Source organism: Dipodomys spectabilis, unplaced genomic scaffold (assembly GCF_019054845.1).
Source record: "Dipodomys spectabilis isolate Male_0828 unplaced genomic scaffold, ASM1905484v1 ptg000108l, whole genome shotgun sequence".
NCBI lineage: Eukaryota > Metazoa > Chordata > Mammalia > Rodentia > Heteromyidae > Dipodomys > Dipodomys spectabilis.
In genome coordinates this window covers 18,232,377-18,260,330 of record NW_024870785.1, presented here as the reverse complement: position 1 = coordinate 18,260,330, position 27,954 = coordinate 18,232,377, and the positions used below count along the sequence as shown (strand labels likewise).

The window sequence follows — 27,954 nt, the reverse complement described above, 5'->3', positions numbered from 1 at the left end:
GCCAGTAATCCTAGCTACTCAGGAGGCTGAGATCTGAGGATCATGGTTCAAAGCCAGAGCCAGCGGAGGGAGGAATGTATGTGAGACTCTCATCACCAATTAACTACCAGCAAACCAGAAGTGGAGCTATGGCTCCAAGTGGTAGAGCACTAGCCCCAAGCAAAAGAGTTCAGAGACAGCGCCCAGGTCCTGAGTTCAAGCCTCATCATAGATACTGTAATTATAGATACTCAAAGAGGCTGAGATCTAAAGATCACAGTTCAAAGTCAAGCCCAGAAAGGAAAGTCCATGAGACTCTCATCTCCAATTAATTACAGAAAGGCTGGAAGTGAGGCTATGGCTTAAGTGGTGGAGCATCAGACTTGAGCTAAAAAGCCCTGAGTTCAAGCCCTAGTACTCACACACACACACACACACACACACACACACACACACACACACACACACACACACACACACACACACGGAGACTGGCTGCATGATGTTGGTGGATAGATGAGGGGTGGTTGTATAAATGCTGGCTGCCTTTTTTTGTGTCTCCTTTTGACAAAGAGGAGGTTTAAGAACTCCAAGGGGGTCTTACCCTTTTCTCCTCTATCTACTCACTGTAAAGCCTTGGGTGGACCCTCAGCCCAGTAGCTTCTCTTCCAGTTCCCCTTTGATTGGATAATTACAGTTCACTGCTCTGCTTGTGGAAGGGGAAGGGGGAAGGAGGGGGAAAGGGAGTTCCTTTGTTTCTTCTGTCATCACTGTCAAAACAACATAGGACATTTTAAAATGAAAAGTTTGATTCAGCTATTTATCATCTTCACATAACGTTTACATCTGTATTGTATGGTTTATTTTTTTTCCTATGCAAGTCTATTTACAAATAAAAAAATGTACCACCTTTTTGAGGTATGGTAATTTAGCCTGAAATCCCAACACTCGTGAGGCTGAGGTGGGAGGATTATAAATTTGAGGCCAGCTCAGGTTGCATATTGTAACCCTGTCTCAAAACAATGCAGATAAATTTGCAAATATCTCCTTTGGTTTGAGGCTTGAACTCAGGGTCAGGATGCTGTCCCTGAGCTTTCGTGTTCAAGGCTAGCTCTCTACTTCTTGAACCACAGCTCTACTTCTGGCTTTTTTTTGTGGTTAATTGGAGATAAGAGTCTCAGGAACTCTCCTGGCTTTGAACTGGGATCCTCAGATCCTAGCCTCTTGAGTAGCTAGGGTTACAGGAGTGAGCCACTGGCCCCTGGCCTCGGGCTTTTATTTTATTTTATTTTTGTAGTGTTTAATTACACTACTAATTTCTGCCACAGAAATTATGTAGCAGTTAAGAACTGCATCGTAGAGCTGGCCTAGTGACTTGCAGGGATCTGTATGCAGAGTGGCACCTTGTCCTGAAGAGGTCACCTCTGCCTGCTTCTTGAAACTCTCCCTGAGTCTGGGAGAGTCTTGGGGGGTCTTGGTATTTCAGAAGACAAGGATACTTTCAGCTGCAGCTCTGGCTAGTATCAGGAGGAGGTGGACATCATAGGGGCAGAAGCCCAAATTACCATGATCCAGGGAGTGAGGGCAGATTGAGTGGCGTCTTGCAAACAGACCAAGGGGATCCTACACTCTTCAGTCATTAGGAGGGAAGTGAGAAACTGTTCCATTGACAAGCCTGAAGTGAGAATCAGCACCCTGCCTTTTTGCCATCCCCTCCCTGCAGCTTTGGGCCTCTCTGAATTCACTGGTTTCCTGGAGTCAGGCTACCTGTGGGTGGGAGGGAGGAATACTCTCTATTTCCTTCTTGGCTCCCTGCTAGATTGATGTAATTTGTATTTGACCTTATCCTCCTCCCACTTGTCAGCCCTTCCCCTGGAGACTGAGTCTGAGCTGCCTGAAACATGAGGTTAGGCAGAGAGGAAAGACACCTGGGCTGCCTGACAAGAGACTTATCTGATCCTAGAACTGCCACTTCCTGGGGGACTGGGCGGCCTGGGCACGACATTCTTCTTCCTTCATTGGGCCTCAGTTTCCCATCGGTAAAGCAAAGGTGAGGGTAAATGTCCCTGATTTCTGCAGTAGTGCATGGTCTTCTTGAACACCGGGCTATCTTAGTTTTCCTTGTTTGGTTCTGCTATGCTGTTGACTATGTGACAGAGATGTGTGGCATCTCTTGGGAGGGTCTTAATGAACGTGATGAGGTTGTGGATTCATTCTTAGCCAGGGATTGTTGTGTCTGCTGTTTGTTGCTATGACAGATGCCCCAGAGAAATAATTTTAAATTTTTTTTTTAAATTTTTTTGGGGGGGTCCAGTTGTGGGGCCTGAACTCTGGGCCTGGGCGCTGTCCCTGAGCTCTTCAGCTTAAGGCTAGCACCCTACCACCTGAGCCAAGCGTCACTTCCGGCTTTTTTCTTTTTTGCTTATGTGGTGCTGAGGAATCGAACTCTGGGCCTCAGGCATGCAAGGCAAGCGCTCTACCACTGAGCCACCTTCCCAGCCCCCAGAGAAATAACTTTAAAGTTGAAAATTTTATTTTGGTTCATAGTTTCAGATGGACCCATTACTTTGGGTCTGAGGCCAGGCAGACCATCTCTCTCTTTTTTTTTTTTTGTCAGTTGTGGGGCTTAAACTCTGGGTTTGGGTGCTGTCCCTGCGTTCTTCAGCTCAAGGCAAGCGCTCTACCACTTGAGCCACAGCTCTAGTGGTTTATTGGAGATAAGAGTCTCATGGAGTTTCTTGCCCAGGCTGGCTTTTTAAAAATTATTATTATTAATTTTTATCATTAAAAATGTTGTACAGAGGGGTTACAGTTACATGAGTAGGGTAATGAGTACATTTCATAACAAGCATTGTTACCTCCTCCTTTATTTTCCCCCTACCATCACTTCCCTTCCCCACCTCCCCAACTCCTCCCCTCCACCCCGACATTGTAAGGTTCATTTTCAATATAGTGTCCAGTACATCTTGTTGTCATAATGGGTCAGCCTGCTTCCCCATTTCAGCGTTCCACAATATCCCTTCCCCTCACCAAATTACAAATATATATATATACAAGATGCAGAGCAACCAGCATCAGATCCAGTGATCATACACATGGGGGAAGAATATACAATAGAAACAAAAGAATCACATAGTATATTATAAGTACATTAAAAACATTAGCAAGAAAGAGAGAAAAAGAACCCAACAAACCTCTTGTGTCCCTGTCTTGGGGTACATTTTGCTTAATATTATCTCATATAGTCGTATGCACATAGCCTTTGACCTACCCAGAAGTACAACATATCAAAGAAAGCTTGGACAAATAGGACTGCATGAAACTGCAGTGCTTCTGCAAGGCAAAGGCCATAGCTAGCAAGATCAACAGAAAGCCCACGGACTTGGAGAAGATCTTCACTAGCCATATAACGGATAAGGGTCTCATATCTAAAATATACTTAGGACTCAAAAAGCTAAATCCCCCAACAACAAATCCTCAAAGAAACAACTGCCCTATTAACAAATTGGCTAAAAACTTAAAGAGAGACTTCTCTGAAGAGGAAATAATAATGGCCAGTAGACACATGAAGAAATGTTCAACCTCTCTAGCCATAAAAGAAATGCCAATCAAGACAATGCTGAGATTCCACCTCACCCCAGATAGAACAGCTATTATCAAGAAATCTAATAACAACAGATTCTGGAGGGGATGTGGTCAAAAGGGAACCCTACTGCATTGTTGGTGGGAGTGTAAACTTGTTCAACCACTTTGGAAAGCAGTATGGAGGTTCCTCAAAAGACACCACATAGAGCTCCCTTATGACCCAGCAATCCCACTTTTGAGCAGTTACCCAAAGGATCACAAACAAGGTCATACCAAAGCTACCAGCACAACCATGTTTATTGCAGCATTATTTACCATGGCTAAGATATGAAACCAACCCAGATGACCCTCAGGAGATGAATGGATAAGGAAATGTGGTATATATATAGACACACAATGGAATTCTATGCCTACATCAGAAAAAATGACATTGGCTCTTTTGTTAGGAAATGGAAAGACTTGGAAAAAAATCATATTAAGTGAAGTAAGCCAGGCCCAAAAAAACATAGGTCCATGGTTTCCCTTGTTTGCAGTGACTAGTACATGTCTAGGACAAGCAGAGTAGGTCAAAAGCTATGTATATACAACCGGGCTGGCTTTGAACTGTGATCCTCAGATCTTAGTCTCCTGAGTAGCTAAGATTATAGGCCTTAGCCACTGGCTCAGGCAGACCATCTTGGTGTTAGGAGTGAGAGGTCAAGGGGGCTTCTTTCCTCATGGCAACCAAGAATCAGGAAGAAAGAGAGAGAGGAAGGGGACCAGAACAGGATACAACTCCAAAGGCACATCTTCTCACTAAACCCCTACCTCCAAAAAGTTTCTACCATCTTCCAATAATGACATTAAATTATGAATCGCCAGTTGGTTGCTGGTAGTTCACACAAGTAATCCTAGTTACTCAGGAGGCTGAGATCTGAGGATGGAAGACCAAAGTTAGCCTGGGCAGGTAAGTTTGTGAGACTCTTCAATTAAACAGCAAAATGCTGGAAGTGGAGCTGTGGCTCAAGTGGTAGGGCACTAAACCTTGAACATAGAAGCTCAAGGACAAATCCTCAGCTCTCAGGCCCTGAGGATTAATCTATTGATTAGGTCAGATCCAATTCCATTGGATCCTCATGATCCAATTATCTCTTAATGAATGGATTTATCATTTGGGGACCAAGTTTTTATTTATTTATTTTGTCAGTCGTGGGGCTTGAACTCTGGGCCTGGGCGCTGTCCCTCAGCTCTTCAGCTCAAGGCAAGCGCTCTACCACTTGAGCTACAGCACCACTTCCTGGGGACCAAGTTTTTAAACACACGATCTTTTTTTTTTTTTTTTGCCAGTCCTAGGGCTTGAACTCAGGGCCTGGGTACTCTTTTACTCAAGGCTAGCACTCTACCACTTGATCCACAGGTGCCACTTCCAGCTTTTTCTGTTTATGTGGGACTGAGGAATCAAACCCTGGGCTTCATGCATGCTAGACAAGCCCTCTACCACTAAGCCTCATTCCCAGCCCCTACACATGATCTATTTTGGACTGCTTTGTAAGAGTTACCAAGGGCTGACATATAATGCATAGAACAGAGCATGCTTCTGCTATAGGTTGGTCATTCTGGAGGCCCTGAAGACTTTGCAGGGGGTGTAGGGACCAGGAGCTACCCCAGGGAGAGCCATGCCAACAGGCTGGTTTTGCTAACGTTGTAAGAGTTTGCTGTGGGTTGGAGCTGTCCTGATAATCACTTCCTCTCCTTCGTGAGTAGGACTGTTTAGTTCTTAGTTCCCCCCCCCCCCCCCACCTTGGCCCTCTGTCTTCCAGTGTTCGTGCTTGGCCTCAAGCATGAGAAGCTCTGGACAGATTGGTACATGCCCATTTTCATCTTGAGAGGACACCTCCCACCTTCTGGATTGTTTCAAGGCCTCCCTTTCCCACCATCTTCTCTGGCATCTGCACATTTTTCTTGAACTACACATAGGATTTCTGCCTGGCATCTAGGATTTAGGTTCAGGGGAGATAAGTTTCTGCTATTGTTCCTCCTCTCCTCCTCCTCCTCCTCCTTTTGTTGTTGGTCATGGGTTATGAACTCTGGGCCTGGGCGCTGTCCCTCAGCTCTTCAGCTCAAGGCTAGCACTCCACCACTGGAGCCACAGCGCCACTTCCAGTTTTCTGGTGGTTTATTAAAAATAAGAGTCTCACGGACTTTCCTGCCTAGCCTGGCTTTGAACCATGATCTTCAGATCTGAGCTTCCCGAGTAGTTAGGATTACAGGCATGAGCCCTCATTCCTGGCTCTTTTTTTAATTAAATATTTTTAATGATTATAAAGATGATGCACAGAGGGGTTCAGTTACATAAGTCAGGTAAAGAGTACACTTTTTTTTTTTTTTTTTTTTGGTCGGTCCTGGGGCTTGAACTCTGGGCCTGGGCGCTGACCCTCAGCTCTTCAGCTCAAGGCTAGCGCTCTACCACTTGAGCTACAGCACTACTTCTGGTTTTCTGGTAGTTTATTGGAGATAGGAGTCTCACAGTCTTTCCTGCCCCGGCTGGCTTTGAACCATGATCCTCAGATCTCAGCCTCCTGAGTAGCTAAGATTACAGGCGTGAGCCACCAGCGACTGGCAAGAGTACATTTCTTTTTGGATAATGTTACCCCTTCCCTTGCTAGCTCCCAGTTTTCCTACTCTTGTTTCTGATAACTGTGTTTACTAATCCCTGATCAAAACATTTGACCTCATATATTCATAGAACCTGAAAAAAGTCTCGGTGGTATGATTTGCCATGTGCTAGTGGAATACCCCTCTTGAGGAGAACCTTCTGGATACGCTGAGACCACATGACAGAAAATGGCTCTGGGATGGCTATTGGACTTACTCAGAAGTATGAGTTCTGAGTTTTTTTCCCCTTTTCTTTTTTGGTGCCAGTTTTGGGGCTTGAACTCAGGGCCTCGGTGCTGCCCAGAGCTTTTCCTTTTCCCCCTCAAAGCTAGTGCTCTACCGCTTAAACCACAGCTCCTCTTCTGGATTTTTTTTCCTTTTCTCATTTTAGGTAAGAGTCTCATAGACTTTCCTACCCAGGCTGGCTTTGAACTATGACCTTCAGATCTCAGCCTCATGATTAGCTAGGATTACAGGCATGAGCTATGGATGCATAGCTCAGAAGTATGTTTTAATTTCATCAAAAACACCATCTTGTACCCTTCGGTGAAAGTCTGGGGTCAGAGCAACTGAGCTGGTAGGACAGCCAGACCCTTTGGTCCAGTTTTCCTGTTTGGAAGGTGAGGGATCTGGGCTAGCTGCCTTCCTAATTCAGGTGCTAAGAAGATTAGAGAAGCTTTTGAAAAACCTCATCTACAAGGAGCTATGGGAGTATAGGAGGAGTTAACATTTCAAACAAAGAGATGTCCTGCTTTGGACACTGAAGCCAAGAAATATGAGGTCCAAGAATGACTTGTGGCTGCTGAAAGGGAAGGTGTGGCTTTAGGAGAGTTATAGGATCCTTGAGTGCCTTACTAGGCAATTCTGCACATGCTCAGTGCACTTATCTGTGTGTGTGAGAAACGCCCACTGCCTTACCCTATGATGAAAGCTATGGGGGAGACTCCACCCAGTTAGCCTGCGGATTCTGTAGCAGAGCTCCCAACTTCCCCTTTCAAATGAGGCAGTAGCATCTTATGCTGTCCCATCCTGGCCAAAGATACGTGCATGACTCCAGTCATCGATGATGACAGTGATTTTTTTTCTTTTTTTGGGCCAGGCCTGGGGCTTGAACTCAGGGCTTGGACATTGTCTCTGAGTCTTTGTACTCAAGTCTCTATCATGTTGAGCCACAGCACCATTTCTGGCTTTTGGTAGTTAGTTGGAGGGTAGAGTCTCAGAGACTTTCTTGACTGGGCTGGCTTAGAACCACAATCCTCAGATCATGGCCTCCTGAGTAGCTAGGATAACAGGTATAAGTCACTAATGCTCTTCTCTTCTCTTCTCTTATTTCTTTTTAAATGAAGGACTCATTAAATTTCTGGATCTAGGCTTGGGTCACTGAAAGCTAATAATATGAGAAAGATAGCTGACATTACAGGTAGGAACCTTTGGCTCCACACTTTTTATTCTTACCTGTGCCCAGCTTGCCAGGCTCTGAACACCCATATGCTGCCCTCTAGCACCCAAAGACCCTCACTGCAGAGCCCATCCTTTTCTCCCTGAGTTCCTCCTTCCTCTCTTCCTTAACATAGTCCCTTCTCCCCACCAACATCCAAATTTCCCTTGTCCCTTAGCACACCTGAATTCTGCAGTTGCTCAAAGAGTGACTTAACGCCATTATTAGTTCATACTAAGGTATGCATGATGCCTAAGCCAAGTAACTCTTCACTATTTGCACTTTTATGATTTGTAATACATTCGAATCCTTTCCTTCGTCTCCCCACTCCTTAGTCACAGCCTGCACCTAGGAACCCCCTCAGAACTTTCCAGAGGCTTCCTTTCTGTAGGTGGTGATACCCAGGAAGTGGGGCAGGGTAGCTGTGAGGACAAAACTCAGGTCTGCCGAGTGTGGGTACACCATGCCTGAGGTTCAGGGAAGGGGTTCCTTCCACTTCCAGCACAGGCTCCTACAGGAAAACTCTCTGTAGAGCTGTGTTTTTCACACTGGTTACTATAGCCAAGTAAGGTCACACACACCTGTAATCCCAACACCCAGGAGGTAGAGGCCCAAGATTGAGAGTTTGAGGACAGCATACACTGCATAGCAAGATCCTTCTCCAAAAAAGAAAAACTGCAGTGCTGGGCACGGGTGGCTCACGCCTGTAATCTTAGCTAATCAAGAGGCTGAGATCTGAGAATCATGGTTCAAAGCCCGCCTGGGCAGAAAAGGCTATGAGACTCTTATCTCCAGTAAACCACCAGAAAACCAGAAGTGGTGCTATGGCTCAAGTGGTAGAGCGTTAGCCTTGAGCTGAAGAGCTGAGGGACAGCGCCCAGGCCCAGAGTTCAAGCCCCACAACTGACAACAACAACAACAACAAAACTGCAGTGAGTCTTCTGGTGCAGATTTAGGGGCTGGTGTGTGTGTGTGTGTGTGTGTGTGTGTGTGTGTGTGTGTGTGTGTGTGTGTGTGTGTGTGTGTGTGTGTGTGTGTGTTTGTGTGTTAGTACTGGGGCTTCACCTCAAGGCCTCAAACTCTTGCTTGGCATTTTTGCTCACCACTGGTACTGTACCTCCCACTTGAGCCACACCTCACCTACCACTTGAACCATGCCTCAGTCCAACATTTTTGCTGGTTAATTGGAAATAGAGTCTCATATACTTTTCTTCCTGGGCTAACTTTGAATCATGATCCTCAGATCTCAGCTTTCTGAGTAGCTAGAATTACAAATGTGAGCCACTGGCACTTACTTGGCCTTTTTTTTTTTTTTTTTTCATCTTCTTGAGGGAAGGGCAGTATCAGGGTTTGAATTGAGGGCCTGGTGCTCACGCCCTCAGCTGGTGTTCTACCCTTTGAACCATGCCTCCAGCCCTTGTATGTGATCTTTATTTAAAAAAAAATAATTTGAGCATCAGTGGCTCATGCCTAGCTACTCAGGAGGCTGAGATCTGAGGATCATGGTTCAAAGCCAGCCTGGGCAGGAAAGTCCATGAGACTCTTTATCTCCAATTACCCACCAGAAAATGAGGCAGGTACTCTTGCTTCTATTGTAAGGCCTTCTGTACAATTTCATTTTTCACTTAACTAAAATAAATAGAAAAGGCTGGGCACTGGTGGCTCATGCATGTAATCCTAGCTACTTGGGAGGCTGAGATTTGAGGATCACCATTTTCCTGCACTGCTTGGACAGGAAAGTTCGTGAGACTTTTCTTCCCAATTAACCACCAAAAAGCCAGAAATAGAGCTATAGCTTAAATGGTAGGTGCTAGTCTTGAGCAAAAAAGCTAAGGAATAGCACCCAGGCCCTGAGTTCAAGCCCCAGTATGCCCTAGTATTGGCACATAATAAGTAAGTAAACAAACAAATAAATAGAAATAATAGAAAAGAAATAAATAAGAAACAAAAGAAATAAAATTTCTGTTACTAGAGCAAGTTGGGAACCTCCTCATTGGTACAGACAATGCAGGGATGGAGCGAGGAGACTTAAGGTCTCAGTGGCCTACCTGTGAACTGGCCTCTGCTCTGCCATTGCCAATTTCCTTATTTGGGAGAGGGGCGGGGACTGAGTCTCTCTTGTCCTCTGATTGGCCCTGCAGCTCCATGGGAAGTTGGCTGTTGCAGCTAGGGGGGGAGCAGGCAGAACTATCCTTCCAGCGTCTACTGCATCTGATAAGGCTGGGGTCTGACTTGTAGCCTGCAGTTCCACCTGATATCCAGCCCTATCTTACTTAGGGGATTCCTGAGATGCAGAGGAAAGGGGATTCTGACCAAAGTTCTTTATGCTTGCCGGCCTCTGGAATCCATGGAAAATTCCTCCTGGAACAGAAGGAGCTGGAAGAATACTGTGTGGGTGTCTGGCAGAGCCTCCCAGGCCATGCCTTGGGCCTGCTATGTACCTGGTCCCTGGCTAGGGGCCCTGGGGCTTGGAAGGAATTTCACACAGCAGAGTTCAGGAGAGTCAGGACCTTGGATATTGAGTTTAGCAAAAGGATGCTTTGCAAGGTGGGGGACAGTTTCCAACACTGGGTGATTCCTCCATGGATGAGGAACAATGGCTTAAGTTCCCTATGTCTCCATCCAAGGCTCCTTTGTGCAGCTAATGTTTAGTGATAGACACTGAAACTCAACAGGGAGCGAAGCAATCACATGGACCTTACGGAACTTAGCATCCCAGGGCTGGGACTCTTCAGGAAGCTGCCATGGATGGCTAGGATGTCACATCTTGGTTACTCTAGGCTTGGCCTTCCCGGCAATGCCTCTGGGGTGGGCTCAGGAGTGGGTCCGCCCAACGGAAACTCAAGAACCCATGTGAGAGTCCTGTTTGCCTGTGAGGTACCTTGAGGGTCAGGGCTAGCCTCTCTGGCAAGAGGCTCTGCTAAGAAGGAGACAAAGTGGTGGCAGGTAGCCCAAAAGAGACATCCTGTCCCTTGGCTGTCCTGGCTCCTGACGTGTTGAGACACAACCTGGCTTTTCCCTCTGCCCCTTAGGGCAGCTGGCCCTGCCAGCTCTCAAGATAAGACAGGAATGTGGCAGTCTAGCCAGGGACTGCTCAATGAGCCTGTTGGTTGGAGGGCGGAGGTGATTTGCCTGGGATGTTGAGAGGCAGGAAAGAGCACCCTCCTGTCCTCAAGCTGTGATATTTGTGAGCTGATCCATTCCCCCAGATCACTTTATATCCTTCAGAGACCACTCACCAAGCTCCCCCAGGCCTGTTGTGTTATTGTATTTCTAAAATGTTCTCCATCCTATTTCTCTATCTATACTTCTCTATCCTACAAGCTCGGTATATTTATTCTCATATCACAGGTGAGAAAACGGAAGCCTAGAAGGCCTACAAATAAAATCATGGTTGTCAATGTTCACTTTGGGCCTGGTTCCTGACAAATCAGTGCGTTGAATCTGCATCCCAGCTCACGAAGTGCTTACTACCCCACCATCAGCTAAGTAGAAGGGTGCTGGAGTTATCCTGGGTCCTTCCCAGATCTGACCCTCTGCACCCTAGGAATGCCAATGAGTACCAGGCCCCAGTGGCCTGTAATCCTAGCTAATCAGGAGGCTGAGATCTGAGGATCGCGGTTCAAAGCCAGCCAGGGCAGGAAAGTCCGTGAGACTCTTATCTCCAATAAATCACCAGAAAACCGGAAGTGGTGCTGTAGCTCAAGTGGTAGAGCGCTAGCCTTGAGCTGAAGAGCTGAGGGACAGCGCCCAGGCCCAGAGTTCAAGACCCACAACTGATTTAAAAAAAAAAAAAAAGCCAATGGGTAGCCAAGGGGGCAGGATAATGCCACCTGGAGACACCTGGAAGAGGAGGCTTGTGGGTGGAAAGAAGCCATTTTAGAGGCTGGCATCCATTCTAGATAGTGGCTTAGGTAGTCATAATGGATATGTTGCCCACCTTTTCTTTTCTTGCTTTTTAAATTTTTTTTGGTGCCAGTTCTAGGACTGGAACTCAGGACCTGGGCACTGATCCTGAGCTTTTGTTCAAGGTTAGTGCTCTATTACTTGAGCCACAGCTCTACTTCTACCTCTTTTTTTGGTGTGTGTGTGTGGGGGGGGTGGTTGGGTGTAGTTAATTGGAGATAAGAGTTTTAAGGACTTTCCTGACTGGGCTTTAAAACCCAGTCTTCTCAGATCTCAGCCTTCTATGTATCTAGGATTACAGGTGTGAGCCACCAGCACTGGCTCTGCACGCCTTTCCTACATCCTACCAGTGGCTTGGAGGAAAGTCATCAGGCAATGCCAAAGCCGATAGTCACTTGGAGCAGACTTAGAGGAACTGGCAGGAGTGGCGGCCCACAGGCACTGGAGAACTGCTAATTGGAGTTGGTGATGACAGAAGAGTGAACATGGCTGTCCACTGAGGTACACACCTGGCAGAGGCTCTGGCTGCTGCTGGAAGTCAGGGCTGGAGGGGAGGGGAACAAACTTCTAAGAGGATTTAGCTTGTACCTTGTACCCCTTCCCTGCCCTCCAGGCTGGGGGCATTGGAAGACTGGGTGTGGATCTATAGTTAAACCCTTTTGAGGGTAAGGAGGAGGAGATGGGCTGCCTGCCAGCCTAGGTGGAGAGAAATGAGGTGATTTCATTCCTGTGGGAAAGGCTTCTGCTGTGTACTTTGTCTACTTGGCCATCCGCTGCCTGCAAATGATTGTTTGAATGGCTTTGCCTTTCATTGGCTTTAACACTTTAGAACCTCTCTTAGCCACAGGTGTAATGGGCCTGGCGGTGAGTTCTGTGGCTCACCAGCTTTTCCTATCACTTTTCCTGAGCCATAATAGAAGTACAGACCCACTTATACACCTGTTCATAGATGCTCAGGCTTTGAGGCAATGTACAAGGAGAAACATATAGCCAAGTTTGATTAAAAAAAGACTAAAATAGGGGCTGGGAAGGTGGCTCAGTAGTAGAGCGCATGCCTTGCATGCCAGAGGCCCTAGGTTCGATTCCTCAGCACCACATAAGCAAAAAGAAAAAAAAAGCCGGAAGTGGCGCTGTGGCTCAAGTGGTAGAGCGCTAGCCTTGAGCTGAAGAGCTGAGGGATAGCGCCCAGGCCCAGAGTTCAGGCCCCATGAACAGACCCCCCCCCCCCAAAAAAAAAAAAAAAAAAAAGACTAAAATAAAAGCCAGAGCTGGGCACCGGTGGCTCATGCCTGTAATCCTAGCTACTTAGGAGGCTGAGATCTGAGGATTGCAGTTCAAAGCCAGCCTGGGCAGGAAAGGTCCATGAGACTTTTTTTTTTTTGGGTCCGGTCGTGGGGCCTGAACTCTGGGCCTGGGCGCTGTCCCTCAGCTCTTCAGCTCAAGGCTAGCGCTCTACCACTTGCGCCACAGCGCCACTTCCGGCTTTTTTCTTTTTGCTTATGTGGTGCTGAGGAATCGAACCCAGGGCCTCAGGCATGCAAGGCAAGCACTCTACCACTGAGCCACCTTCCCAGCCCCCATGAGACTCTTATCTCCAATTCCTACCAAAAAAGGCAGGAAGTGGAGCTGTGGTAAAAGTGATAGAACATTAGTCTTGAGCAGAAAAGCTCAGGAACAGTGCCTAGCCCTGAGTTCAAGCTCCTACATTGGCACTAAGTAAAGAAAGATGAAAGATCAAAACACAGAATCCAGATATTGAAGGCTGTTGGGAGTGTTAGCAGAACAATCTTTCTGAAGGATCATTTGTTAAACATAGGAAACTTTAAAAATGTAGATATCTTTCACCAATGAGTCTGCCTTTTGGAGCTGGGCCTAGTGATTTATGCCTGCCTGTAATCACAGCTTCTTGGGAAATAGAAATGGGAAGATTTCAGTTTGAAGCTAATCCATCTTTGGCAAAGTTAGTTTGAGACACTTTCTGAAAAACAAACTAAAATCAAAAGGACCAAGGGTGTGGCTTAAGTGGTAGACTGCTTGTTTAGCAAAGGTAAAGCCTTGAATTAAATCCCCAGATACAAAAAGAAAGAGGGGGAAAAAAGAAAGAGATAATCAAGGATGTGTGTAGAAACTTACATGAAGGTATTTATAAATACATAAGTACTCAGGGCCGGGCGCTGGTGGCTCACGCCTGTAATCCTGGCTACTCAGGAGGCTGAGATCTGAGGATCACGGTTCAAAGCCAGCCCAGGCAGGAAACTCCATGAGACTCTTATCTCCAATAAACTACTAGAAAACTGGAAGTGGGGCTATGGCTGAAGTGGTAGAGTGCTTGCCTTGAGCTGAAGCGCTGAGGGACAGCACCCAGGCCCAGAGTTCAAGCCCCACAACGGACAAAAAAAAAAACCCAAAAACTCAGGATATAGAGATAAGATGATCAAGAGTTTGAGTCCAGCCTGGAATGCATAGACCCTATCTCAACAAAACAAAATGAATCCTTCAGAACCAGGTGCTGGCAGCTCAGGCCTCAAGAAGCCAACATCAGAGGATTAAAGTTCAAAGCCAGCCTGGCAGACAAATTCAAGAAAGTTTTATCTGCAATTAAGCAGTAAAAAGCCAGGACTAGAGTTGTGGCTCAAGTGGTAAAGCACCAATCTTGAACAAGAAAGTCAAGTGAGAAGCCAGGTGCTGGTAGCTTGTAATACTAGCCACTCAGGAGGCTAAGATCAGAGGATCAAGGTTCAAAGTCAGTCCAAGCAGGAAAGTCCATGAGACTTTTATCTCTAATTAACCACCAGAAAACTGGAAATGGCACTGTGGCTCAAAGTGGTAGAGCGCTAGCCTTGAGCAAAAGAGCTCAGGGACAGCACCCAGGCCCTGAGTTCAAGCCCCATGGGCACCAAAAAGTAAAAAATAAAAATAAAAAAAGCCATGTAAGAGGATGAAGCCTTAATTAAGTTCAAGCTGTAATACAGCACAAAGAAAATATGAACATATTACGTTGGGAGGAGGTCAGGTTAACCCTTTGGAGTGCTCTGATGCATGAACTATGGGATGGATCCCAGGAAGATGTGGTCCAGGGCGAGGCAGAAAGCTCCTAGGCTGGAGACAGAAGAGCCCTGCACCAGAGGGGAAAGGTAGCAGGTTGTAGGGAGGTATTCTTTAATTATTATTGTTATTATTAAGATATTATGCAGAGGGGTAAGTCAGATAATGAGTACAATTCTTTTTTGGACAATGTCACCCCTTCCTTTGCTTTTCCACAGTTCCCCCTCCAGTCCCTACCTACAAGTTACATAGTTTATTTTCCACATAGTGAATGCTGAATAGCACGATTGCTTTTGTTCACCCTTCTTCCCTCGCTTTCTGTGCCCCCTTTTGCCCCCCCCCTCAAATACAAACAAAACCAAACAAAAATACCACTACCAACACCAGCAAAAAAAGCAATGCTTCTATTTCCTGGAATTTGTTTCAATAAATGATATTTTAAATGTGTTCAGAGAAGTTATACCTTTGGGTTCTTCCCCTAAGGATATCCTCCTTTAGTCTGACTGTGTGTAAATGTCTCAAGTCCTGTGTAAGTTCTCCTGTCCAGTTCTATTTTATATCTAGCTTCTACATATATGAGGGCAAACATTCTTTGTCTATATGAGCTTGGCTTACCTCACTGAATATGATTTGTTCTAGGTCCATCCATTTTCCTGCAAGTGACATAATATTAGTCTTTCTAATGGCTGTATAAAATTCTATTGTGTATATGTACCACATTTTTTGTGATCCCCTCATTTATTGTAGGGTATGAGTGCTGCTTCTATAACTGGGCTATTGTGAATAGTGCAGCAATGAACACGGATGCGCAAGTGTCTTTATGGTACCCTGGCTTGTGATGTTCTGGGTGGATGCTCAGGAGTGGTATGGCTGGCTGGGTCATAGGGGAGATCTATGTTTAGTTTTTTGAAGAACCTCCAAACCACCTTGATCCTGTGTCCCCACAGTACTAAGAGAGCTATCCTGGATTTCCTATCTTTTCTCTGTAGTCCTTTTTTGGTGCTGGTCCTGGTCTTGAACTTAGGACTTGGACACTGATACTGAGCTTTTGTGCTTACAGCTAGTACTCTACTACTTGAGCCACAGCTCCACTTTTGACTTTTTGTGGTTTATTGAAGATAAGAGTTTCAGGGACTTTCCTATACAGGCTGGCTTCAAAACTTGATCCCCAGATCTCAGTCTACTGAGTAGCTAGGGTTATAGGTATGAGCCACCAGTGAGTACCCAGCTACAGTCCTTTTCTTGCTCTGCAACCTGAGCTCGTGTTTAAGGTTAGATTCTTTATAGTCTAGTCTTCTGAGCTTTGTTCAGGCCTTGGGCTGGCTGATCCTTTCAGCAGGCTGACCTGTGCTGTTGACATTCTTAAATTATTCAGACTATCTGGTACCAGGGTGCCCAAGTCAACAGCCCAATTGACCACTTGAGTACCAGAAAGAGAGGAAAGGGGGAAATTCAGCTTCTCAGCATGGGCCTGGACAACGAGGAGGAAGTGAGGGGGAGAGGTGGTAAGTAGTGCTCTGTAGGATGAGTCCTTGTGCGTCACTCCCTTCTGGTCCAAACGTACATTTCACATCCACCCTGTCCTCATCTCCCATTGGTGTTTGTCTGCTCTCGGCCATAGTCTATGCATCCTTCAAGATGTTTAGAGCTCTTAGGACAATGTTCAATAGATGAGGGACAGATGAGTAAATCAATAGATGGATGGTGGTGGGTGGATGTGGATAGTACCTTCCAAGCCCAATGCTGCCATAGTAACCCATGTTATGTCAATGTCTCAATCAAGACTCCAGACTAAAAGAAATATGAGTGAATCCTGAACTGTATTTTCAGTGAGAACTTTGCTCTACATAGCCAAATCTAACTGAAACTCAACCTGTTCTGTTTTGTTTGTTTGGTGATACTTGGCTCTCACTTGACTTTCTTGCTCACAGCTGGTGCTCTAACACTTGAGCCACACCTTACGGATTCAGCTTTACCACTTCAGCCATGTGCCTAGTCCTTTTGTTTTTAGTTTAGTTTTTTTTTTTTTTTTTTTTTCTCAGATAGGGTCTCTTGCTTTTTCTTGCATTAGCCTTGGACCACTATCCTACCTACTTCTTGAATAGCTGGGATTATGGGCATAATCCCACCGTGCCTGACTTTTTTGTTGTTGTTGTTGGTTGTAAGGCTTGAACTCTGGGCCTGGGCGCTGTCCCTCAGCTCTTCAGCTCAAGGCTAGAGCTCTTACCACTTGAGCCATAGCATCATTTCCAGTTTTCTGGTGGTTTATTGGATGGAGATAAGAGTCTCATGGACTTTCCTACCCCAGCTGGCTTTGAACTGCCATCCTCAGATCTCAGCCTCCTGAGTAGCTAGGATTACAGGCAACCAGCCCCCTGAGATAGGTGTTGCTCACTTTATGTCCAGGCTGGCCTCAAACTGTTTTCCTCCTGCCTCCACTTCCCAAGTAGCTAGGTTTACAGGCATGCAGCACCATGCCCAGTTAAGCCTGTTTGATTTGAGGTCTTGGACTTGTGAGCTCATGTTCATTTGCCAATAGCTTCAAAATGTGCTTACACTTAGAAAAACAAAATCGATTCTGAAAGGTAATCATCCCTCACCCGACTTGGCTCTGCTCAATAATTCCTTCCTGTTAGTGCTTTAGGAATTCGTTCCTGACAGAAAGATAAAGAACAGAGGAAGGAAGTTAGTGTTCAGGACCCGAGGATCCAGTGAGCTAGTTTGTAAAGGCAGCTGCCACAGACCAAGCAAAGAGCAGCCACCTGTGACTTGCGGCCTGGCGCGATCCCTAGGTCAGGCTTCAGCTCTCTGGAGATTTCTGGTTCCTGTTCCTTATTCTACACTAATATGTCACTGGTTTCATTTGGATGGTACTGGGAGGTTGGACTCAGGGCTTCATGTTTATTAGGCAGGCATTCTACCACATGGCTCATGCCCCCAGTCTTGTTTTTGTTTTTTGCTTAATTTTTTTTTTTAGCTAGAGTCTGAGGCAGCCTCAGACCACAATCCTCCTACTCATGCCTCCTCTGTAGCTGGGTCCACAGGTATCAACTACCCCTCCTGGCTTATTGATTGAGATGGGGGGCAGGGGAAATCCCTAACTTTTTGCCAGGGTTAGTCTCTCAAACCATGATCCTTCCAATCTCTGTGGGACTACAGCTGTAAGCCATTACACCTAGCTTTTCTTTACTATTGACCCTGAGTGTGGCTTGATTCTTGAAGAGCAAAGGATCTTTTGATTCCCAACAGCCATTTGGATATTTATGACCTCATTTGTAGGCAATACAAAATTATCAGGACACTAAGTCCTGGAGACAGCCAACAAGAAACATGGGAACTGGGTGCCAGTGGCTCACACCTGTCATCCTAGCTGCTCAGGAGGCTGAGATCTGAGGATCGTGGTTCAAAGCCAGCCTGGGCAGGAAAATCTGTGAGACTCTTATCTCCAATAACCCACTGAGAAAACCGGAAGTGGAGCACTGGCTCAAGTGGTAGAGCACTTGCCTTGAGCTGAAGAGCTGAGAGACAGTGCCCAGGCCCAGAGTTCAAGCCCCATGACTGACAGAAAGAAAGAAAGAAAGAAAGAAAGAAAGAAAGAAAGAAAGAAAGAAAGAAAGAAAGAAAGAAAGAAAGAAAGAAAGAAAGAAAATTATTTTACTATTTTTATCAGTTGTGTGGCTTGAACTCAGAGCCTGGGTGCTGGTCCCTGAGCTAGTGCTAGTGCTCTACCACTTTAAGGCTAGTACTCTACTACTTTAAGGCTAGTGCTCTACCACTTTGAGCCATAGCATCACTTCCCGTTTTCTGGTGGTTCCTTGGAAATAAGAATCTGATGGACTTTCCTGCCAGGGCTGGCTTTGAGCCACAATCCTCAGATCTCAGTTTCCTGAGTAGCTAGGATTACAACTTGTGCCACCAATACCCTGCAGACTAGGTAATAATTTTGCACAGCATCTGTGGGTTTTATTTCTCTTCTAGTTTCATTTAAAGCTTGAAACTTCTTAGGAATGATTGAATATGTTTTCTTGCTGTTAAACAGTACTTCAACTGAGCTCTCTGGAGCTTGGGGGCGGGGGTCCCAAAAAACTTTCTTATGCAGAGATGGAAGTTTGGTGAATGGGAAGGCTCAGAGTGTCTTCCCTCCACCTCTTTCCCCCCAAGAAGCACAATTTTTAGTCTATTTCCATTTTGGACAAGTGAGAGAAGACTACACTTCATATAAATATAAACGCCATGGTAAGGGATCCTAGAAAGACAATAGCAACCAACAGAGAGGAGAAATGGGCTTAGTATGCATTGGGTTGGTTCAGAGCTGGGAGGAGACCATTGGAACAGCCCTGGAAATCTTCTGTTTGTGGATGATTGCCACAGACCCTCTACCTGCTGCCAGCTGCTTCTAGTGTTCTCTCTTTGTCTTGCCTGCCTAGCTCCCCATGTATGGCCCATCTGGGTTTGGGTAAAACTTTCCTCCTTGGAGAGTCTGGTGGTTCATGCCTGTAATACTAGCTACTCAGAAGGCCGAGAGATCTGAGATCGAGGTTTTAAGCCAGCCTGGGCAGGCTTGAACCTCCAACAAACTTCTCAAACTCCAGAAGTGGAGCTGTAGCCCAAGCGATACAGCCTTGAGCACAAAAACTAGGTACCAATCCAGTACCACCGGCTCACGTCTGTAATCCTAGCTACTCAAGAGGCCAACACCTGAGGATTGCAGTTTAAAGCCAGGCCAGGCAGGAAAGTCTGTGAGACTCTTATCTCCAGTTCACCACTAGAAAATCAGAAATGGTGATGTGGCTCAAAGCTGTAGAGTGCTAGCCTTGAGCACAAGAGCTCAGGGACGGCACCCAGGCACTGCGTTCAAGCCCCAGGACCCTCACACAAACAAAAACATTGATCCTTCCCCTCATCTCTCAGGCCTGGAATCCTGACCTGCTTCCTATTCTGACTCCTGATAAACAGTTGTTTTGTTTTGTTTTGTTCCACTCTATTTTGGCTTCTCGGGCTGTCTGCTGTCCTGCTTGCTTTGATCTTGGGTAACAGTGTCTTGAAGTATTTTCTATTTCCCAGGATCCCAAAGGCACCCTTGTCTTCAGCTCCATGCATAGTTTCCTCTCACCCAGCCCGATTTGTCTAAGCTGGAAATCTGAGGATTAGGTTCATTGAGGTGGAATCAGGTTCCAGAATCCCAATGGATTCTGGAGCCAGAAGTGGAGCTGTGGCTCAAGTGGTAGAGCACTCCCTTTGAAGTGAAAAAGCCCAGGCCCTGAGTTCAAGCCCTACTACTGGCACAAACAAAACCAAACCTTCCAAATGCCAGGCAAGGATTCACTGAGCTACATCCCCAGCCCAGGGGGAAAAGATCTTGTTTATGATCTTGTTATGTATTATGAGAGTAATTAGAGCTAGAGGATGGGCAAATTACAAAGGGCTTGAGAGCTAAAGGATAAAATCAGCTAAACAGTGGAGCCTGGCCAGGTGGAGGAATGAAAGGTCTCCAAGACACAGTCCCTGGAATGGGTATGGGTCCCCTGGGCTTCCTGTGGCCTGCAGATTTGAGCTGTTCTTATGTTTGAGACATATGGACTGAAGGGTTAATTGCATCTGATAGGCTGTGCATGGGGTGGTAATTGCACCTGATAGGCTGTGCATGGGGTGGTAATTGCACCTGATAGGCTGTGCATGGGGTGGTAATTGCACCTGATAGGCTGTGCATGGGGTGGTAATTGCACCTGATAGGCTGTGCATGGGGTGGTAATTGCACCTGATAGGCTGTGCATGGGGTGGTAATTGCACCTGATAGGCTGTGCATGGGGTGGTACCGTGGCGGTTTCTAAGCTTTATTTTGGCCTTTTGGCCCTGAACACTTGCAGGGTAATTCCAGAGGAATTGTGGCTCTTTGTTCTGCTGGTTGGGAAAAGGAAGTACAGCGGCCCCTTGTTGGGGTGGGGGTGGGAGGAGGTAGCAGGAGGAGGAACCTAGTCTCCACATCCTCTGTGTTTGGAGTTTCTTATTTGATAGTTAACCTCTGTGCAGCCCTGCCACCCTTGTATACCTTGATGAACTCCTGACTTTCCACTTCATGGATACTAATAGCTAAGGCCTGGCGATGGTGGTTCATGCCTGTCATCTTCCCTACTCAGGAGACTGAGCTCTGAAGATCATGGTTGAAGCCAGCCCAGGCAGAAAAGCCCAAGAGACTCTTACCTCTAACTACCAAAAAGACAGGAGTGTGGTTCTGTCTCAGGTGTGGTTCAAGTGGTAGAGCGCTAGCCTTGAGGAAAGCAAAGCTCAGGGACAGAACTTAGGCTCTGAGTTCAAGCCTCAGGACTAGCAGAGAGAGAGAGAGAGAGAGAGAGAGAGAGAGAGAGAGAGAGAGAGAGAGAGAGGGGAAAGAAAGAAAGAAAGAAAGAAAAAAAGAAAGAAAGAAAGAAAGAGGGCTGGGAAGGTGGCTCAGTGGTAGAGCGCTTGCCTTGCATGCATGAGGCCCTGGGTTCGATTCCTCAGCACCACATAAGCAAAAAGAAAAAAGCTGGAAGTGGTGCTGTGGTAGAGCGCTAGCCTTGAGCTGAAGAGCTGCGGCCCAGGCCCAGAGTTCAGGCCCCACAACGGGACCCCCCCCCCAAAAAAAAAAGGAAAGAGAGAAAGAAAAGAAAGAAGGAAGGAAAGAAAGAAAGGAAGAGTAAAGAAAAGGAAAGAAAGAAGGAAAGAAGGGGGAAAACAAGCTAAGAAAGGAAATGATAGTCCTACTCCACTTCTGGCTTTTTATTGGTTAATTGGAGCTCAGGGTCTCACAGATTTTCCTGCCTGGACTGGCTTGGAATTGTGTTCTTCAGATCTCAGCTTCCTGAGTAGCTAGGATGACAGGTGTGAGCCACTAGCACCAGGCTCACAGAAGCTTTTAAATATCTCCCTTGCCAGCTGCAGCCCAGAGCTAGGAGATCCAAACCTCTGGGCCTGAGACCCAGACTCCAGTTAAGTTTTCAGTCTCCTGGAAGGATTCTAATAAGCACTAGTTGAGGACCACTGCTCTAGGAGTTAAAAGAGTTAGCTAATTGCCCCAAACACAGACTTTCTCACATCTGGTTGCATAGAGGAACTAGAGGACGGGACACTTTAAAAAAAATTATACAGGTCCCTTGGCTATATCTTACATCTGAGTACCTCATGCTCAGCCTTCCTTCCCCTACAAATATTTCTAGTCTTCACAGTTGTTTGCTGGAAATCATGGCCAGTTTACAGCTTAAAGCAGGTAGCCACTTAACCTAGTTAAGTGATAACATATAATAACTTATGATAACGTAAATTCTCCAAACCAGCCTGTCTAACCTTAAAGCTTGCTCTTACTGGCTAAACCCCAAAGCCTAGGGCAGAGGCCTCGTAGAACATACTCTTTGCAACTCCCTAAAAGTTCTAGGAGAGGAGAAAGCAGATAGGTGCCCTTCCTCCCCCTGCCCCGATCACTGGGCTTGAACTCTGGGCCTGGGCCCGCTCCTTGAACTCTACCACTTTGAGCCATAGCTCCACTTCTGGTTCTCTAGTGGTTCATTGGAGATAAGAGTCTCACGGACTTGCCTGTCTGGGCTGGCTTTGAGCCACAATTCTCAGATCTCAGCCTCCTGAGTAGCTAGGATGACAGGTGTGAGTCACCAGCGCCCAGCTAGAGTTTCAAGTGGTGTTGTCTGGTGTTTGGTCTGTCTTATCTGCTCTCTTTCCACTCTCCAAGGATCCTCTAGAAGGAGGAGGATTGGGTCTGCTCCCACTTACCTCTTGTCTCATAAAGAGAAAATTCAGGAGGGAAAAGCAAACACTCATTTGCTTTCTTTTTTTTTTTCTTTTTGAGAGTTTGAGGAATTTTTTAGGCATGTGACACAGGAAAAAAAAATGCTGTTGTTGTCCTCAGAAGACAAAGAGGATGCTGGGTCAAGGCAACCTGAAATGTTTAGGTCTGCTATACAAAATTGCTTTTATCTCTTTGCAGGTCTTAATACAGTCAAAGCAGCCAGGGGGGAGTTGAAAAGTGTGTGCGGGAGGGGTGGAGTTGGGTCCCAAACTCCACCCTGCATCTCCACCTGCATGCTCTAAGCTTGAGCCACACAACTTCAAATCCTAAAGCTTGAGACGGGAGGATTGTGAATTTGAGATCAGTCTAGATGACCTAGCAAGACCCTGTCTCAAAAACCTAAGGGCTGGGAGTGTAGCTGAGTGGTCAAGTGCTTGCTTAACTTGTGCAAGACTCTCTCTCTCTCTCACACACACACACACACACACACACACACACACACACACACAGACACACACACACCTTAAGCTTTGCTTCTTCTATGTGGTTCAAATAGAAATTCAGGGCTTCAGGAGAAAGGAACTGTGGAATGCTGGCTTCTGTCAGCAGGCCTCTTAAGATGTCAGGAGAAGAGTGTGCTACACCTACACTAAGACTCACAGCTGCTTTGGACCAGAAAAAAAAAAGTGTTTCCTGGCACAGAGTCAAGGACCCGATGTCCCTGAGGCCCGAAGTGACTCTCTAAGTGACCATCTGTGTTAGAGATGGCGCTGAATGTGTTCACTCTGGCTTCAGGCCACCTGCGTCACTCTCCAGGGCGTGGACCGCAACTCAGAGCCAATCTGTAGGACCCAAAGAGCTAAAACTTTAGGTGGTGGTTACATGTAATCGTTAGTTTGGCTTTCCAAAGCCTTCCTTGCTTAGGCAGAGCCTCTAGGGACTTCTTCCTCCTCAGCTCTCCCTCTGTACCTGATATCCATGCCGTCCAATCACAGGACAGATACTCAGACAATGCTGAGTGAATGGAGAATGGTGGATGGAGAGATAAATGGATTTATGTTTGGCAGCATCTCTAAAGTGTGGGTCATCGAATGCTATTTAAGTGTTGGTGTATCTCTTCCTTGCTTGATTCACTTGACTTTGTTTTGATTTTTAGGGCTTTTTTTTTTTTTTTTAAATCATGCAGGTTATTTGGATGATCTTTGCTCTAAGGATTATTCTAATAATAGACAGGTCTAGATGCAGTGCTATTTTCTGAGATGGGGGAAGATCTTCACCATATCTCATCAAGTGTAATTTGTCATGAATCTGGTGGCCTGTAATTAAACCATTAAAATGAACTATAGCCAGGTGCCAGGGGCTCACATCTGTAATCCTAGCTACTCAGGAGGCTGAGATCTGAGTGGTTCAAAGCCAGCCTAGGCAGGAAAGTCCACGAGACTCTTTATCTCTAGGCCTGAGAGCTGTCCCTCAATTCTTCAGCTCAGGGCTAGCGCTCTCCCAGTTGAGCCATAGCACCACTTCCGGTTTTCTGAGTGGTGTATTGGAGATAAGAGTCTCAGACCTACCTGCCCAGGCTGGCTTTGAACTGCGATCCTCAGATCTCAGCCTCCTGAGTAGCTAGGATTACAGGCATGAGCCACCAGTGCCTAGCTGGGCTAGTGTTTTATCACTTGAGCCACAGCTTGACCTTGCTGGCTTTTTGGTTGTTAATTAGAGATAGGAGTCTCCATGGACTTCTGTGACTGGGCTGGCTTCCAACCAGGATGCTCAGATCTCAACCTCCTATGTAGCTAGGATTACAGGCGTGAGCTGCAGCGCCCAACCAGTGTTCACTTCTTAATAGTGGGCATAACCTTATTTAACATCCCTTTGTAAGGAAAAGTAAAAGACTCCTATGAACAGAAGGGGCGCCCAGTATCTGTCCTGTCTGTCCTATGACTTCCGGTCCTGGTAGCCGGCAGTGACCACAGGGACATCCTAATTGCGCCATCTCTGTCTCTACAGTGGCCAGTTTGCCATTGTGAAGAAGTGCCAGGAGAAGAGCACGGGGCTGGAGTATGCCGCCAAATTCATCAAGAAGCGACAGAGCCGGGCCAGCCGGCGGGGCGTGTGCCGAGAGGAGATTGAGAGGGAGGTGAGCATCCTGAGGCAGGTGCTGCACCCCAACATCATCACGCTGCATGACGTCTATGAGAATCGCACCGACGTGGTGCTCATCCTGGAGCTGTGAGTGGGGGAGGGGAGAGGGGGCAGGGCATTGGAGGGGGGTGCTGTCATGGAGACCTAGAAGGATCACCCTCTGGGGTCTGTGAAATCCTGCTCTAGGCTTTCCCAGAGGAAGATCAATAGTAGGTACGCATGCGCATACCATAGTATGTGTACTGTGTTTGGCACTTGAAGAAAAAAAATGTGTGTGTGTGTGTGTGTGTGTGTGTGTGTGTGTGTGTGTATGCCGGTACTGGGACTTGAACCCCGGACCTTATGCTCTCACTTGGCTTTGTTTATCAAGGCTGGTGCTATACTACTTGAACCACGCTTCCATTTCCAGATTTTTGCTGGTACACTGGAGATAAAAGTCTCTTGGACTTTGTAGGCCCCAGGCTGGCTTTGAAGTGTGAATTCTCAGCCCCCAGCCTCCTGATTAGATAGGCAAGAGCCTGTAATGAGGAAAACATTTACAAGCTCAGAGATGTTATTGTGTATTCCCTGTGCTCAACACTTTTCTTACCTTACTCAGTCCTTGGAACTTGAATCTGATTATCCCCATTTTATAGGCCAGAACACTGAGAAATCAGGCCACTTTTAAGATCCTGAGAAGCCAGGACTGCAGTCTTCCTGCTCTGAGCAGGAGGCAGGAAAGCCTTATGCAGGCCTAGCTGGGGAGGACTTTGAAGTGGCTAGTGGAATTTGTAGAGGTGATAACTAAGACTCTAGGGGTTGGTTGGTTGGCTACCCTGATGGCCTCTTGGGATGTCCCCACAGGCTGGGCACTTGAAGGCCCTGTAGAGAGTTGGGTTTAAGTTAGGCTATGGCACAAAGCACAGTGGCTTGATCCAGCCAGGCAGGAAGACTGTTACCAGGCATGGTAAGACTGTCCTGAGCCTTGTTGAAATGAAAATATGCATCTGACAGCAAGGGCGTGGTGCTATTTATCCCAGCATCCTTGACTTTGAGACCTTGGGCAAGTGCTACTCCTCTCTGTTTCAGATCTCACCTGAAACCAGGTAGCCAGCCTCTTAACCCTGCCTAGAGATCAACTGCACCACCTCTAACACTTGAGATCACTCTGATTTGAGAACTATCATGATGCCAACAAGATAGAGACTTAAGTAGGAGATGGGCATTTGCACAGTGTGGCATTTATTCTTACATCAGCCGTTCCAGTTTAAATGCATAGAACTCTCCCATACTTTCCCGTGTACCAGCACCTGGCTTTTCTTCATGGATCTCCCTTTATATTACATAGTTGATGCCTATGCCAGCCGAAACTTGCACAGAAACCTGATCAGGTCCTCCAGGGAGGGTCAGATATGTGTACAGTCCATGTGGCATGCACCAGGCATCCTGATTCCCAACAGAAAGTGACAAGTCCAACTTGCTGGAAGTCCGGGTTTCACTCCTTCCTTCCTTCCTTCCTTCCTTCCTTCCTTCCTTCCTTCCTTCCTTCCTTCCTTCCTTCCTTCCTTCCTTCCTTCCTTTCTTCCTTCCTTCCTTCCTTCCTTCCCTCCCTCCCTCCCTCTCACCCTCCTTCCTTGGCTCCTTCCCTCTCCCTTCCTTCCCTCCCTCCTTCCTTCCCCCCTTTCTTCCCTCTTTCCTTGAACTCAGGGATTTCCACATTGCCTTAACTTTCTTGTTGTTGTTGTTTGTTACACTCCTGGGGCTATCCCTGACTTCATTTTGATCAAGGCTAGCCTCTACCACTTGAGCCACAGCTCCACTTCCAGCTTTTTGTGTGTGTGTGATTAGTAGGAAATAAGACTCTCAGGAACTTTCCTACCTGGGCTGGCTTCAAACCTCAATCCTCAAATTATAGCCTCCGAGTAGCTAGGATTACAGAAATGAGCCACAGATGCCCAGCCCAGTTGATTTTCCTGCTCATGCTGGTGCTCTCCCACGTGAATCATGCCTCTAGTCCAGCATTTTGCTAATTGATTGGAGATAGAGTCTCATGGACTTTTCTTTTCTTTTCTTTTTTTTTTTTTTGTCGGTCGTAGGGCTTGAACTCTGGGCCTGGGCGCTATCCCTCAGCTCTTCAGCTCAAGGCTAGCGCTCTATCACTTGAGCTACAGCGCCACTTCCGGTTTTCTTATTGGAGATAGGAGTCTCATGGTCTTTCCTGCCCGGGCTGGCTTTGAACCATGATCCTCAGATCTCAGCCTCCTGAGTAGCTAGGATTATAGGCATGAGCCACCAGTGCCCGGCTTCTCATGGACTTTTCTTTACATTCACCTTAGCCTTATAAGTAGCTAAGATTGCAGGTGTAAGCCACCAGTGCCTGGCACACTTCCTTTTTTTTTGGGGTCCGGTCATGGGGCCTGAACTCTGGGCCTGGCCTCTATCCCTCAGCTCTTCAGCTCAAGGCTAGCGCTCTACCACCTGAGCCACCTTCCCAGCCCCATGGCACACTTTCTTTAAAAGGCTATTTATCAAACAAAACCGCCAAAATTTTTTACAGGAACTGTAAATAAACTGAATTTATAATCCTGCAACCAAAAACACATCTGTTTCTGTCTTCTGTGGCTGTTCTCAATCTTTTTTTTTTGGGGGGGGGGATGGGGTCTGGTCGTGGGGCCTGAACTCTGGGCCTGGGCGCTGTCCCTCAGCTCTTCAGCTCAAGGCTAGTGCTCTACCACTTGAGCCAGAGCACCACTTCCGGCTTTTTTCTTTTTGCTATGTGGTGCTGAGGAATCGAACCCAGGGCCTCAGACATGCAAGGCAAGCGCTCTACCACTGAGCCACCTTCCCAGCCCTGTTCTCAATCTTTATCTGTTTGTATACAATCAGTGCTCTCTGTAGTTTCCTGGTCTACATCCCCCCTCACTAACAAAAATCTATGAATAACGTGTTTTTTCTTTTTCTTTTCCTTTCGTGTGTGTGTGTGTGTGTGTGTGTGTGTGTGTGTGTGTGTGTGTGTGTATTAGTTGTGGGCTTGAACTTTGGGCCTGGGCGCTGTGACTCAGCTCTTCAGCTCAAGGCTAGCATTCTACTTCTTGAACCACAGTACCACTTTCAGTTTTCTGGTGGTTTATTTCCTGCCCAGGCTGGCTTTGAACTTCGAGCCTCAGATCTCAGACTTCTGCATAGCTAAGATTACAGGCTACAGGTATGAGCCACTATGCCCGGCATCTGTTTTTTCTTTCTTTCTTTCTTTCTTGTCGGTCATGGGGCTTGAACTCTGGGCCTGGGCGCTGTCCCTCAGCTCTTCAGCTCAACTCAAGGTGAGCACTCTACACTTGAGCTACAGCGCCACTTCTGGTTTTCTGGTGGTTTATTGGACATAGGAGTCTCGCAGTCTTTCCTGCCCGGGCTGGCTTTGAACTGCGATCCTCAGATCTCAGCCTCCTGAGATTACAGCTAGGATTACAGG

The 27,954-nt window shown here is 46.7% G+C and overlaps 1 protein-coding gene across 1 annotated transcript in view; it reads left to right on the top strand.

Annotated features, from left to right (window-relative positions):
• Positions 1–27,954, top strand: part of Dapk2 (death associated protein kinase 2) — a 110,205-nt gene that overhangs the window by 30,165 nt on the left and 52,086 nt on the right. The window contains exon 3 of the mRNA XM_042687998.1: positions 24,372–24,593. Coding sequence (XP_042543932.1) covers positions 24,372–24,593 — 222 coding nt within the window. The remainder of the gene's footprint in view (positions 1–24,371; positions 24,594–27,954) is intronic.